At 51.1% G+C, this 13,717-nt stretch overlaps 1 protein-coding gene across 8 annotated transcripts in view; it reads left to right on the top strand.

Annotated features, from left to right (window-relative positions):
* The first annotated feature begins 732 nt into the window (after window positions 1-732).
* Window positions 733-13,717, top strand: part of LOC105466868 (treacle ribosome biogenesis factor 1) — a 41,948-nt gene continuing 28,963 nt past the window's right edge. For 5 of the 8 annotated variants that reach the window (XM_011715997.3, XM_011716000.3, XM_011715998.3 and 2 more), the window contains exons 1-6: window positions 734-909; window positions 4,640-4,695; window positions 7,631-7,770; window positions 9,689-9,762; window positions 10,545-10,731; window positions 11,346-11,419. In XM_011715997.3, coding sequence (XP_011714299.2) covers window positions 802-909; window positions 4,640-4,695; window positions 7,631-7,770; window positions 9,689-9,762; window positions 10,545-10,731; window positions 11,346-11,419 — 639 coding nt within the window. In that variant the 5' untranslated portion in view covers window positions 734-801. Of the gene's footprint in view, window positions 910-4,639; window positions 4,696-7,630; window positions 7,771-9,688; window positions 9,763-10,544; window positions 10,732-11,345; window positions 11,420-13,717 lie in introns of all 8 variants that reach the window. The other 3 variants (XR_011624575.1, XR_011624576.1, XM_024788212.2) reach the window with 2 other exon arrangements.

The raw sequence follows: 13,717 nt of genomic DNA, 5'->3' as shown, positions 1-13,717 counted from the left end.
CTCATGCCTAGACTCAAGCAGTACCCTCTGCCAGTCCTCTCCTTTGCACCCAGCAATTTCAGGTGTCTTTATGCCTCAGCTTAGATATCTCTTTGGGGTTTGGTGCCCCTCCTTGGGGCGCCCATAGGCCGCATCTGTCGCTGACAATGCACACCAGATATTGAACTATAGTTGCTTGGTTACGGACAGTAGTCTCTGTGAGCTTTGAGGGCAACCGCCATGTATTATGCATCTTCTGAATCCCCCTAGCCTAGCCCGGTGCTAGCCCAAGTTACAGTGCTTACTACAGATTTGTTTAATTAGCGAATGAATGAATGAATAACCTGACAACTCGTGTCTGGTTCATGGGCACCAAAAACCGTGTGAAATGGATAAACGAGCAGATAATGGCAGTACGAAGTTCGGATCTAGAGAAAGATCCAGATTAGGGAGTTCAGAGACGAGTAAAACGCAGACCCAGCCATCAGAGAATTAACAAGGAAGACAAATCTCTTCAAGGAGCCAGCCGGAAAGATTAAAAGAGTCATCCATGTCACGGCCGGGCCCGGGGGCGGGTCCCTGTCTAGCCCCGCCTGCTCAGCGCCAATGGGCGGTCTTGTTGCCCACGAGTCTCCGCCCCTTTCGCTTTGAGGGGCGGGGCCGGCCACTCCTGGAGAGGAGACTACGTTTCCCGGCGCGCCGCGCGGCCGGAGCCAAAGAGGAGCCGGAAGTGGGGCGCGCGAGGTCTTAGGGCGCGAGGGAAGTGGCAGGCGGGGACTAAGGCGGGGCGTGCAGGTAGCCGGCCGTCCGGGGGTCGCGGGCATGGCCGAGGCCAGGAAGCGGCGGGAGCTACTTCCCCTGATCTACCACCATCTGCTCCGGGCTGGCTATGTGCGTGCGGCGCGGGAAGTGAAGGAGCAGAGCGGCCAGGTAAACGTTCGTGGGCCGTGTGCGAGGGCCGCGTGCAAGATGTGGAGATCAGAGGCCCGCGCCCCGTCCCCAGGCGACCCGGCGGGCGCCCGGAGCCGGGTCCCGCAGTGCTCGACTGCGCGGGCCAGGGGTTCCAGAGGAGCCGCAATCTCTGCCTCCCCACTGCGACTTCAGTTCCCCTGGGCCTCACTTTCCTCATCTGTGCAGTGGGTTGGGCCAGAAAGTGTGCTCGCAGGGGCCGAACTTTGTAATTCCCGCGTCCCTTACCTCCACCCCCTTCCTGGTAGCGGGTGTTTTAAGTTTCCTAAGTCTCTCGCCACGTGGCTAGGCGCAGCGCGGCCCCCCCGGGACGAGGAGGTTGCTGCGAGTCTCGGGAGTGGATTGCAACCAGCCCCTCGGGGGAGCGCCTGGAGAAGGGACCCCCCCCTTAGTTGAGCTGGAACTGAGGCCTTTAGCGATTGCCTGTACTGAGACGAACAGCTTTGGGAGTCGAACTCGTGGTACAGTCATTTCTTACTTGGTTGATTAATCCGGTACTCGGGGCGCTTCCTGGTGTTAGAATGGTGTCTGGTTCATGGGCACCAAAAACCGTGTGAAATGGATAAACGAGCAGTACGAAGTGATGGTGAGCACCGTCTCCCAGCTCTCCTGGAGCTTACACTCTAGTAAGGTAGACAAATCAAAGAATCACAAAAGCAACTATATACTTAGCACTACAATAAGTGTTAAGAATGAGAGGGATGGGCCGGGCACGGTAGCTCACGCCTGTAATCCCAGCACTTAGGGAGGCTGAGGTGGGTGGATCACTTGAGGTCAGGAGTTCGAGACCAGCCTGGCCAACATGGTGAAACCCCATCTCTACTAAAAATACAAAAATTAGCCGAGCGTGGTGGTGCACGCCTGTAATCCTGGCTACTCATGTGACTGAGGCACTAGAATTGCTTGAACCCCGGAGGCAGAGGTTGCAATGAGCCAAGACTCTGCCACTGCACTCCCGCCTGGGTGATAAAGCCAGACTCCATCTCAAAAAAAAAAAAAAAGAAGAGACGGATGGCAGATTGCCCTGGTCAGGAATAGCTGAGGTGTAAATTGTAAATGCCTTCTGGTGGGAGGGAACTTGTGTACACACTGGCCTCAAGAAAGTCCACTCTCTGGAGCCCAGGAGTTTGAGGATACAGTATGAGCCGTGATCATGCCACCGTACTCCATCCTGGGCAACAGAGCAAGACACTGTCTCAAAAAAAAAATTTTTTAAGTCCATAGCAGGCCAGATGACATAGCTCACTCCTGTAATCTCAGCACTTTGGGAGGCCGAGGCAGGCGGATCACTTGAGGCCAGGAGTTCAAAACCAGCCTGACCAATGTGGTGAAACCCTGTCTCTACTAAAAATGCAAAAATTAGCCAGACATGGTGGCGTTCACCTGTAGTCCCAGTTACTCGGGAGGCTGAGGCAGGAGAATCACTTGAACCCAGGAGGCAGAGGTTACAGTGAGCTGAGGTTGAGCCACTGCACTTCATCCTGGGCGACAAAGCGAGACTCCATCTGAAAAGAAAAAAAAAATGTGTCCATAGCAGCTGAAGTGTGGAGTACAACGGCCAGATGCCCCTGGGGAGATGGAGGCAGGGGCTGACTGGAGTGGTCTGGTGGGCAGTTTGATCTTCCTTGGAAAAGCAGTGGTAAACCAATGGAGAGTTTTGAGCTGGTGAGAGGGTATCCTGAGTAGTCAGATCCCTTTGCCCTGTGGTGTAGGCTCTGTTCCTAATGCTTACTCTCAGAACCTCCTGGAGGGGCTAAAGGGTGATGGGCCCTAAGACGTTATCTATGCTTTTCCCACTCTCTCTGAACTTCACTTGCTCTTCCTACTGCAGTTATAGTACTTCACAGATAAGGGGAGCAAGAGCTAGTACCCATCTTCATTGGAGCAGAAATATCCTGCCCTTGTGGAGCACACATTCTAGTAGGAGCAGACAGGTAACAAATAGAAAAAGTTTAATAAGTTAGTGATATAGTGTATCCAGTGATGGTTGGTGCTTACTGTAAAATAAGGCAGGCAAGGGGGATAAGGGATGTCTGAGTTCAGTTATAAGTAGGGCAGTCAGGGAAGTCTCATTGAGAAGGTGTCATTTGGGCAGAGACCTGAAGGAAATGAGGAAGTGAGCTATGTAGTTAACAGGAGAGAGAACATTCCAGACAACAAGAATAGCAAGGCCCTGTTAGAGGCAGGGTGGCCTGACACATTTGAGGACAGCAAGGAGGACACTTTGCCTGAGGTGGAGCAGAGGGAAACTGACTTTGAAGTCTTAGTGTTACCGGCTCACTGCTGGGCACTGACAGATGGTCTTGTTCAAACCAGATAGCAGCCTGCAAGGTGGGTATCGCTGTTGCCCCATGTTAAGAAGAAGAAACCTGAAGTTTGAAGAGGTGACGAGATTAGTTCAGTCCACCCATGCCCCACATTGCTTAGCCTCATTGGAGTACTTGATATCCTGGCTTCTTGACATTTACAGAGACAGTGGTGGGCCCTCTGGCCTCTGCTCCAAAGGCCTGGATTCCACCTGGTTCTGTCTGCTTCCACCAAGGTACCGGTACCATTTGGGCCCAGTCTTTTCCTTGCAGAGTAGTGGACTGTGGTCATGCCACCTGGATGCCTCAGGTGTCTGGGCTGTGGTTCGAGCTTTTAGAAGATTGGCTGGCCAGGTCTTTGAAAGCTTTTTTAAAAGTTAAAGTTGGGAAAAAACCTGTCTCATAGCCTCTAGGCATGGATAGTGCCAGAGAGACTGGGAGCTGGATAGCTGCTAGCTTGGAACATTCCAACTCTGGCCTTTCAAAGGGGCCTCTCACCATGTTGTCTTTTTTTTTTTTTTTTTTTTTTTGAGACGGAGTCTTGCTCTGTCACCCAGGCTGGAGTGCAGTGGCCGGATCTCAGCTCACTGCAAGCTCCGCCTCCCGGGTTTACGCCATTCTCCTGCCTCAGCCTCCCGAGTAGCTGGGACTACAGGCGCCCGCCACCTCGCCCAGCTATTTTTTTGTATTTTTTAGTAGAGACGGGGTTTCATCGTGTTAGCCGGGATCGTCTCTCGATCTCCTGACCTCGTGATCCACCCGTCTCGGCCTCCCAAAGTGCTGGGATTACAGGCTTGAGCCACCGCGCCCGGCCTCACCATGTTGTCTTAAAAGGTTTTAGCTGGGATTAGTTGTCCATCTTGTCTCTGGAAGGTTTTGGACAGAAATGGCAGGGCCAAACAGACATACTTTCCTGAGCATGTCAGGTTCAGAGAGAATGGGAAAAGCATAGATAACGTCTTAGGGCCCATCACCCTTTTTTTAAAGAAAGGGTCTTGCTCTGTTGCCCAGGCTGAAGTACAGTGGCGCGAGCATGGCTCACCACGGCCTCGATATCCTGGGCTCAAGTGATCCTCCCACCTCAGCCTTCTGAGTACGTGGGACCACCAGTGCATGCCACCATTCTCAGCTAATTTTAAAATTTTTTTGTAGAGACAGTCTCACTATGTTGCCCAGACTGGTCTTGAATTCCTGGGCTCAAGTGATCTTCCTGCCTCAGCCTCCCAAAGTGCTGAGATTACAGGTATGAGCCACCGTGCCTAGCCAAAAAGACCCTCTTCTGAACCACCTGTCTGTGCAAGTCATGAGTTTGGGGAGAGTTGGGCCCAAGGAGGATCCTTACTATGCTGGGGGTTAATTGTGGCTTTCTCTTTACCTCTCTGCAGAAGTGTTTCCTGGCTCAACCCGTAACCCTTCTGGACATCTATACACACTGGCAACAGTAAGTGGTGGGGCCAACAGGGTGGAGTAGGGACACCCCAAGCAACTCAGCTTGGAATAAGCTGGGATACCTGTCTGGTCTGAGATCTGTCCCCGTAGCCCACTCTGGGCACCACTGTTGCCTCCAGAAAGCTAGCTCACATCACATGGATGGGTATTTCTGTGTGGATATCTGGTAGTGGGAGGGCACACTGAGAGCTGTGATCTCTTAAGAACAAGAGCTTCTCACTGGCTTGTTATTCAGTTGACCAACAAATGTTTATTGATCACCTCCTGAAAGCCAAGTCCTATTCTTAGTATGCAAATATTGTCACGAGTGAGACAGACATGGTTCCTTCTTTCCAGCAGCTGACATCATAGCCAAGGAGGTAGGCATGAGTCAAAGAATGAAGCAAATGAATGTTAAATTACAGTGGTAGTAAGGATTACAAAAGAGAGGAACCTGTTGTCACAGCCACATAAATGGGTAAGCCTGGCTTCCTTTGGGGGTCCAGGGGAAGCTTCCCTGAGGTGATCTTTGACTTGAGAGCTGCAGGAATTGGAGGAGTGAACTATGCAGTAGGTAGAGAGCGGCAGGTGGAATGTACCTGCCAGTGGAAATTGCTCATGCTAAGTCCTGTGGCTGGCGGACAGTACAGATGGGGCTAGGTTATCGCATGGATAGCCACACGTGGGCTGGTTATCCATGGTGAGGAATTTTGTCTTTATCCAAGAGCAGCGGGGCCATGGTAGGGTGAAAAAGTGAGGAGATCACTCTGCACCGTGGTGAGACTGGTCGGGCCATGGACACCATCATCCAGGCAAGAGCTGATGGGGCTTGACACAGGGAGAACGGGGTACACAGTGGATTCCCAAGAATCCTAGGGATGAAACCAGGGCCTGTGGATGGGTGGGAGAGGAAGTATCTGATTGACTCCACGTCTGGCTTGTGTACCCATGCATAGAGCTTGAAGGGAACCCAGTTTGGAGGGGAAAGACTTCAATGACATGTTGAGTGTGAGATGCCTTTTAAACATATAAAATTTAAGTACTCTTCAAGGAAGGGGGAATCATCCAAGGATGTATCAACAGAGGAATGGTTACAAAATGGAGAGAGTAATTATGTCATCTTCATGCACTGGCCTGACCACAGCTGACTAAGGGAGTGAAGGATGTGCAGACACATCCCATGAGGCATGGTAGAGAGTATTGAATTGCCTTGGGTGGAAAGGAGGCAGGAGAGGGATGTGAGGGACCACTGCACATCTTTGACGACCAAGAATAGTGCGTTCTCTGAGGCCCTGGAGACAGAAGTGGGCCCCAAATATACCTGCTTCAGGAAGACAGGTTTCAGCTTCTGAGTATAACGACATCAGAGCTATCTAAAAATGAGGTAGGCTACGGTGGAAGTGGTGAGCTCCCTGTCATTGGAGGTGTGTGAACAAAGGCAGAAATGGTGTGGAAGGGATTACAGCCTCTGGTGGAGAGCTAAGATCATTGAAAACCCTGCCAGACCTCAGTTCTTGGCTGTCCTCTGCTGCTAAGGAGAGCTTAGAGTACAGGTTATAGCCCACACTTCCTCACCCTGACTTGCCCAGATGTGTGGGTGTTATTCGTAGTACTTCCTTCCCCCAGAAAACTGCTTCAGTGAGCTGCTCTGCACACGTTTCCCTGCCACCGGCCCCTTCTATGGGTGAGGGGTGCTGAGTGTGGGACAAGGACCTCAAACCCACCGAAGACAGCGTAGCCTAGCAATTCCCTGCAGAGTTCAAACCCAGCAACTAGCTGTATGTATGACCTTGAGTGGATTTCTTGGCCTCCCTGAGTCTGTGTCTTCACCTATAAAATGAAAATAATGATGGCAATTATCTCATTGCATTGTGAGGGTTAGACACAGTGGTCCATATAAAGTGCTAAAACTACTGGTTGGAGGCTCCCCACTTCCTACACCGCGGCCCCCACCCCCACCCCCGAGTATTTATTGAGCACCTACAACAACCCAGGCAATATTCTTGATATAACTGGGAACAAACCAGAGAAAAATCCCTGCTCAGCATTTTTGTTGGGGGAAAAGAGGCAGAATAAATTGGTACATGTAAAAACGAAACCTGTTTTTAAAGGAGAATCCTGACAAGTGGTTTTCGTGGGAACAAGAGACCCAAGTGTCACATCCCAAACCATAATAGAACAGAGTCCATCGCGGCTGGGAAACCTGGGGCCTGGACAGTGACTCCCTGGAATGGGGGTCAACGGGCGTGAGACTTGAAAGTCCAGGGGCCCAGCCACCTAGGTGCTTATCCTACCCATGCCCCAGACTCACTTTGCCATGAGCAAGTCACTTAGCTGTTCAGTTTTTGAGACATGTACGAGGCACTGAGGCTACTGTAGTGAGCTGCCAGCTGCCCCCCTCCCTGGGCCTTTCTGTGTAGGGGAGGAATCTAGGAAGTAAGTAAAATAACAGGAGATAGAGAAAAGCTCTAAAGAAAATGAAACAGGATCACAGGGCAGAGCATGGCTTGGGGGAGGGGCGCAATCATCGAGGGCCTCTCTGGGGAGGCAACATTAAAGTTGAGACATGAAGGACAAGGACCTGGGCAGAGTCTTCCAAGAAGGCACGGTCCACACAGCACGTTCTGCAGGAGGAAGAGCCTGGGCGGTTCTGTCAGGTGCCTGCGTGGGTCAGCCCCTATCACTTAAAGACTGGTAGCTGCTGCAGCTGTTATATAACATTATCCTGCATTCCTGATTATTTTAAAGACTAATCAAGAATTGTAAAAGCACTTTATGAAGTGAGTGAAAATGCAGAATACAAAATTGTATCTATACTGTGTTTTCACCACTGTTTAGATTCTATGCATATTGCCTTGAAGAGCTGGAAGGATGTGGGAAGGTCTAGTCAAATCTTGTGGAGTTGTTCTGTCACCCAGTTGGTATAGACCGTCACCCTTGTCCTGCAGAACCTCAGAGCTTGGTCGGAAGCGGAAGGCAGAGGAAGATGCGGCACTGCAAGCTAAGAAGACCCGTGTGTCAGACCCCATTAGCACCTCAGAGAGCTCGGAAGAGGAGGAGGAAGCAGAAGCTGAAACCGCCAAAGCCAGTAAGAGCCTTGCAGCTTTGGGAACAGGCTGTGGAATATTGATTGTTCTAGGGTAGAGTCTACCTCCAGCTTCTTCTCTTATCACTGGAAGACCTAAAAGACCCTGGGGAGAAAATTGGGAGGGCACCACCTATCTTTGGCGGTATTTGAGCCCTTCCTCTGTGCCAGACATTGTATCTCCAGGCTCTGGGGATGCAAGGCCAAACCAAAACAACCAGATGGATCCTTCCAGTCTTGTTTGGTGTACGGGGCCTGGGAGCTATCCAGCACTTTGGGAGGTCTAGGTAGAAGGATCACTTGAGCCCAGGGGTTGCAGACCAGCCTGGGCAACATGGCAAAACCCTGTCTCTACAAAAAATTTAAAATTTAGCCGGGCATGGTGGCATGTGCCTATAGTTTCAGCTGCCTGGGAGGCCTGAGGTGGGAGGATTACTTGAGCCCAGGAGGTCAAGGCTGCAGTGAGCCATGACCGTGCCATTGCACTCCAGCCTGGGCAACAAAGCAAGACTGTTTCAAAAAAAAAAAAAAAAAAAGGAAGGAGTCCTCTTTGGCATCCTGAGCAACATAGTGAGACCCCATCTCTGCGAAAAATAAGAAAATTAGCTGGGCATGCTGGCATGCACTGGTGGTCCCAGCTACTCGGGAGGCTGAGGTAGGAGGATCACGTGAGCCCAGGCATTGGAAGTTGCAGTGAGCTATGAATGTGCCACCGTACTCCAGCCTGGGCAGCAGAGCAAGACCCTGTCTCAAAAAAATTTTTAAAAGGGTCCTCATTGAGAGAGAATCATGCTGAAGTATTTGTGGGCAACATGATAGGATATCTGGTATTTTCTTCAAAGTAATGTTTGATGGGGAAGGGTGAGTGAGATACTAGATGAGATGAGAAGATTGGTCACAAGTTGCTAATGGTTGGAGCTGCCTGGTTCTTCCTACTTACTACTTAAAATTTTCCATAATTATAGAAAGAGAGAGATGAAGTGCCAGGAAAAGAATTAGATCATGCCATTCATCTCAGCAACATTCTCCTTAACAATGGAAATCTAAGATTTAAGGAGACAATACCCTGGTATAAAAGCACTGAGAAGCCGGGCGCAGTGGCTCACACCTGTAATCCTAGCACTTTGGGAGGCCAAGGTGGGCAGATCACAAGGTCAGGAGATCGAGACCATCCTAGCTAACATGGTGAAACCCCGTCTCTCTAAAAATACAAAAAATTAGTCGGGCATGGTGGCGGGCGCCTGTAGTCCCAGCTACTCGGGAGGCTGAGGCAGGAGAATGGTGTGAACCCGGGAGGCGGAGCTTGCAGTGAGCCGAGATCATGCCACTGCTCTCTAGTCTGAGCGACAGAGTGGTACTCTGTCTCAAAAAATTAATTAATTAAGTAATAAAAAAGCACTGAGAATCAGTGAATATCAATATCTAACAGGACTCAGGTGGCATGGTTCAGCTACCTGTCCACTAAGAAGCCATTTGAATTCCAGGCAACTTTCTGTATGGACCTGGGGCTGGCTGGCTGCCTGCCTGACCACTGCCGCTTTTTGCCAAGCAGCTTTCAGGGCTACAGTGTGGTGGTCTATGTGAATGGTGCCCATTGCCCATTGCAGTGTGAAGTGCCCAGTAGGCAGCGAGAACATGGGCCAGTCCTTTTCCCTCCAAGGGCCTCAACGCCTCATGCTGCAGGGGAGTTGGGAATCCATCAGGAATGCAGACACGTACATCCTCTTCTCTCTTGCTCCTGGTGGACCTGGCTGATGTATCACAGAGCTCATTCCCGCAAGTCTGGGCTCAACCTCAGATCCTCATGCCAGCACCAGGCAGCCAATACCAATAGCAGTGTTAGGTGAGATGAAACCTGTTTGCCATTCACAGATGAGAAAAAACTCATCTGGCTCCTTTAGCAGATGTTTGTTTCTTGCAGCCCCAAGACTAGCATCTACCAACTCCTCAGTCCTGGGGGCGGACTTGCCATCAAGTCTGAAAGAAAAAGCCAAGGTGAGTGGGACTGCTTTCCAAGCTGTTGCCTATGGGATTTACCTGGTAGGGGACAGTCTCCTGTCAGAGAAGGATAGGGTTGTAATTGCCCCACCTGGATTCAGAGCTGAACCTGTGTCACCAGTTGTGGGATCTTACTCCCTTCACCTCTCTGGGCCTCAGTTTACTTTTCTATAAGATGAGGATGATGCCTGCTGCAATGGGCCACTGGGCACATTCTACACCTGAGATAGGCGATTTCTTTCCTCTTTAATCCCTGCATTCACCTGTCACTCAACAGATCTTGACTAATACCTGTTATGTTCCAGGCACTGTGCTAGGTGTGGAGGCACCGTAGTGATCAAGACACCTGTGGTTCTGAAACTCTAAAAGCATTTTCCAAACTGGAAACTGCTCAGAAAACAGGGTGTCATTTTCTGATAATCCAGAAAGCAGAGTCAGATACATACATGTATAAAGAATTGTGCCTCTGCAATTGCCTGGAGCATTAGCAACAATGTCTCAAAGTAATCATGAAATAATGATAAGATCAACAAACTGCTACTTACCACTTAGTAAATAACTACCGTGTCCCAAGAACTGGGATTCTGTTCTCTCAACATGTCTGGTGAGAGGAGGTACTGTTTTTAACCTCACTTTAAAGATTAGGAAACCGATTGAAGGGGTAGTTTACCCAAACCCACACAGCTAGGAAGTGGTAAGATTGGGTTCAGATGCAAGTGGCCTGTGCTCTTACTTCACCATGCCATACCAGATGTGTCTGTCACTCTTGTTCTCTGTAGGCAGAGACAGAGAAAGCCGGCAAGACTGGGAACTCCATGCCACACCCTGCCACTGGGAAGACAGTGACCAACCTTCTTTCTGGGAAGTCTCCCAGGAAATCAGCAGAACCATCAGCAAATACTACGTTGGTCTCAGAAACTGAGGAGGAGGGGAGTGTCCCGGCCTTTGGAGCTGCTGCCAAGCCTGGTGAGAAGCCCCCACCTGTAGGAATCAAGTCCCCAGAACTTGGGCTGGTGAGGCAGCCTAGGCATTGCTTTGTTAAGTTCTGGGACATTTCTGGAACCAAAGTTTTGTCTCCATGACAGCCAGGTTCCTGCACCTTAGGCCATTTTCCCATCCCCTGGATGAGGGAGGGTCAGCTACAGGGACCTGGCCTCGGGCTGAACAGCCCATCTAGTGGTTGGAGCATTTTCTGCTTTATGACTCCCTGGTGAGTTACAGGGACCACTGGTAGCTCAGAGACTAAACTGAAAGGCCTGAGTTTGCCTGTTTCCTATGTAGAGTAGACATCTGTCCGGCCTGCATCAGTGGATATGATGGTGGATGGAGGTTCTGTAGACTGTTGCTGGTGTGTGCTTGTTGGGTCCCCTCACAGCCCTTCCCAGGGCCTCAGAGATGTGTGGGAGCATAGGGATGATGATGGTACTCACCTCAGAAGGGGGCTTCACAGCTCAGTGCATGTGAAGGGTGAGCGCTCAGCACCTGGCATTGATGAGCAGCTGGTTTGTTGGGAGGTGCTGGGAAGGGGCAGGTGAGGCTGGAAAGGAAGTCCCTCAGTCCCCTCTGTGTCCGACCCTCAGGGATGGTGTCAGCAGGCCAGGCCGACAGCTCCAGCGAGGACACCTCCAGCTCCAGCGATGAGACAGATGTGGAGGTAATTGCCACCCATCCCTAGGAGTTGCCCTCTCCCAGCCTCTAACCCTCCCAGGAGCCTGTCTGGGGCTTCAGACACCAGTGGGCCCAGATCAGTTCAGCACCTGTGGCAGGGTGACCGGGACCTGGAAAGGCTGCAGCCGGGGAGGGGCAGGGAGAAAAGCCTGGTGCTGCTTGCTGCACTCTGAGTGTAAGATCAGCCCCGGGGGTGGGAGGGGGACCCCCTCCTGCCTGTGAGACTAGACAAGGCTTCCTGGGAGAGGTGGCCTGGAGCAAGGCCTCAAAGCACAGTGGGCTTCACTGGGAAGGGGTGTGGAGGAGTCAGGGCATTCCAGACAAGAAATGGGGCAAGAGCAGGGCCCCGGGGCCACAGTGTGGCTATCTTGTGGTGTGGCTAGGGCTGCAGCTGCTGAGAGGGTTCTGGGCCCAGTGGTGAATGCCAGACCTAGACACTTGGCTAGAGTTGGGCTGGACTCTTGGGTTTGTGAACTTTGACCTGGAAAAGGTCCTGACAGGTTACTTTTTATTGTGTACCTACTAAGTGGCAGGCCTGGGGAATATATAGTGATGAGCAGGACAGGCAGAGTTCCTGGTGCCATGGGGCAAGGGAGTGTCCCTCAAATATTTAACTGTGGTGATGGCTGCTATGAAGGGGAAATGTAGAGAACCATGTGGGGCAGGAACCTGGCATTGATGAGTAGGCGTAAGCAGAAGGAATGGCATGTGCAGAGAAGGAGGCAAAGAGAATTTGGTGCTTTTAAAGAACATTGATCTTTTTTTTTTTTTTTTTAAGACAGTTCTCACTCTGTCACCCAGGCTGGAGTACAGTGGCGTGATCTTGGCTAACTGCAACTTCCACCTCCTGGGTTCAAGCGATTCTCGTGCCTCAGCCTCCCGAGTAGCTGGGATTACACGTGCATGCCACCACGCCTGGCTGATTTTTTTTTTTTTTTTTTTTGTAGAGACGGGGTTTCACCATGTTGGCCAGGCTGGTCTTGAACTCTTGACCTCAAGTGGTCCACTTGCCTTGGCCTCCCAAAGTGCTGGGATTACAGGCATGAGCCGCTGCACCTGGCCAAAACATTGATCTTTAAATGAGAGAGAGAAACCAGGCACGGTGGCTCACACCTGTAAGTGCAGCACTTTGGGAGGCCAAGGCAGGAGGATCATTTGAGTCCAGCAGTTGGAACCCAGCCTGAGCAACATAGTGAGACCCTGTCTCTACAAGATGTTATTTTTAAAAAAAAACAAATAAATTGTGGGGAAAGTGACACAAGATGAAGTCCTAGGTAGACAGGGGCCAGATCTTCTGTCTGACCTTGAGGACCACCATAAGGAATTTGAGTTTTATTCTAGGGGCTGTGAGAAGCCATCCCAGCACAGCGAGATGGCCTGATTTGTGTTTCAAAAAGATTGCTGGCTGCAGCCTGGGTTGGAGGGCAGTGCAGAATAAAAGCAGTGAGGCCATGTAGGAGACTCTTGGAGTAATACTGGTATAAGAGGCTGGGGGCTAGAAGAACAAGGTGTCCACAGTTGGAAAGATGTTTTCGATGGAAAACCAGTACAAATCAGGGATGAACTGATCTGGTGCCCAGGGAACTTCTGACTTTACTGTAGCGTGGTAACCCTGTGAAGGTTGAAAGCTCACCCATCTACCCCAGGCCTGACCAAGGGCTGCCCTCCACCTTCCATCCTCACCTTTGGGCCCTAGATACCACCAGCCATAAGGACACCCCTGGCTTCTATCACCCCAGGCCTTGCCAAAGGGAAGGGGACCGCTCCCAGCCCTCCATAAACACACAAACTCAATGGGCTGAGGCTGTGCAGAGCTCCAGTAGCAGACGCCCCAGAAACCCAGGGCTGCAAGGGGTGTGATGGATCTCAGAGGTGGAAGTAGGGCACTGACTGCCTGGGAAATGTCTGAATTGTAGAAGTGCAGGAAAGAGCTCACAAAAGGAAGGAATTTGCCCAAGGTGTCCAGCAAACCAGTGGCAGGGGTGGTGTTCACATCCTGAACTCCTGGCCCTCGTGATGGCTGCTGTGATCAGATACTTGAGTTTAAGGGGCAGACAGGATGAGCTCTCCTGATTGAGAGATGCGGCCCATCTCTCAGGCCGAGCCCTGCGTGTGCCAGGTGGGAGATGAGCGTAATGGTTTTGAGATCTGTGCCAAAGTCAGACAGTCCAGGGTTCCAGTGGGGCTCTGCCCCTTCATATTGATCATGAGTAATTTTACCTCTTTAAGCCTCTTGTATTTTTCTGGAAAATGGGTCTAAAGCTACTAACTGTCTCAGGGAGTT

This window comes from Macaca nemestrina, chromosome 6 (assembly GCF_043159975.1).
Source record: "Macaca nemestrina isolate mMacNem1 chromosome 6, mMacNem.hap1, whole genome shotgun sequence".
Classification (NCBI taxonomy): Eukaryota; Metazoa; Chordata; class Mammalia; order Primates; family Cercopithecidae; genus Macaca; species Macaca nemestrina.
This window is presented reverse-complemented; position numbering and strand designations above follow the sequence as displayed.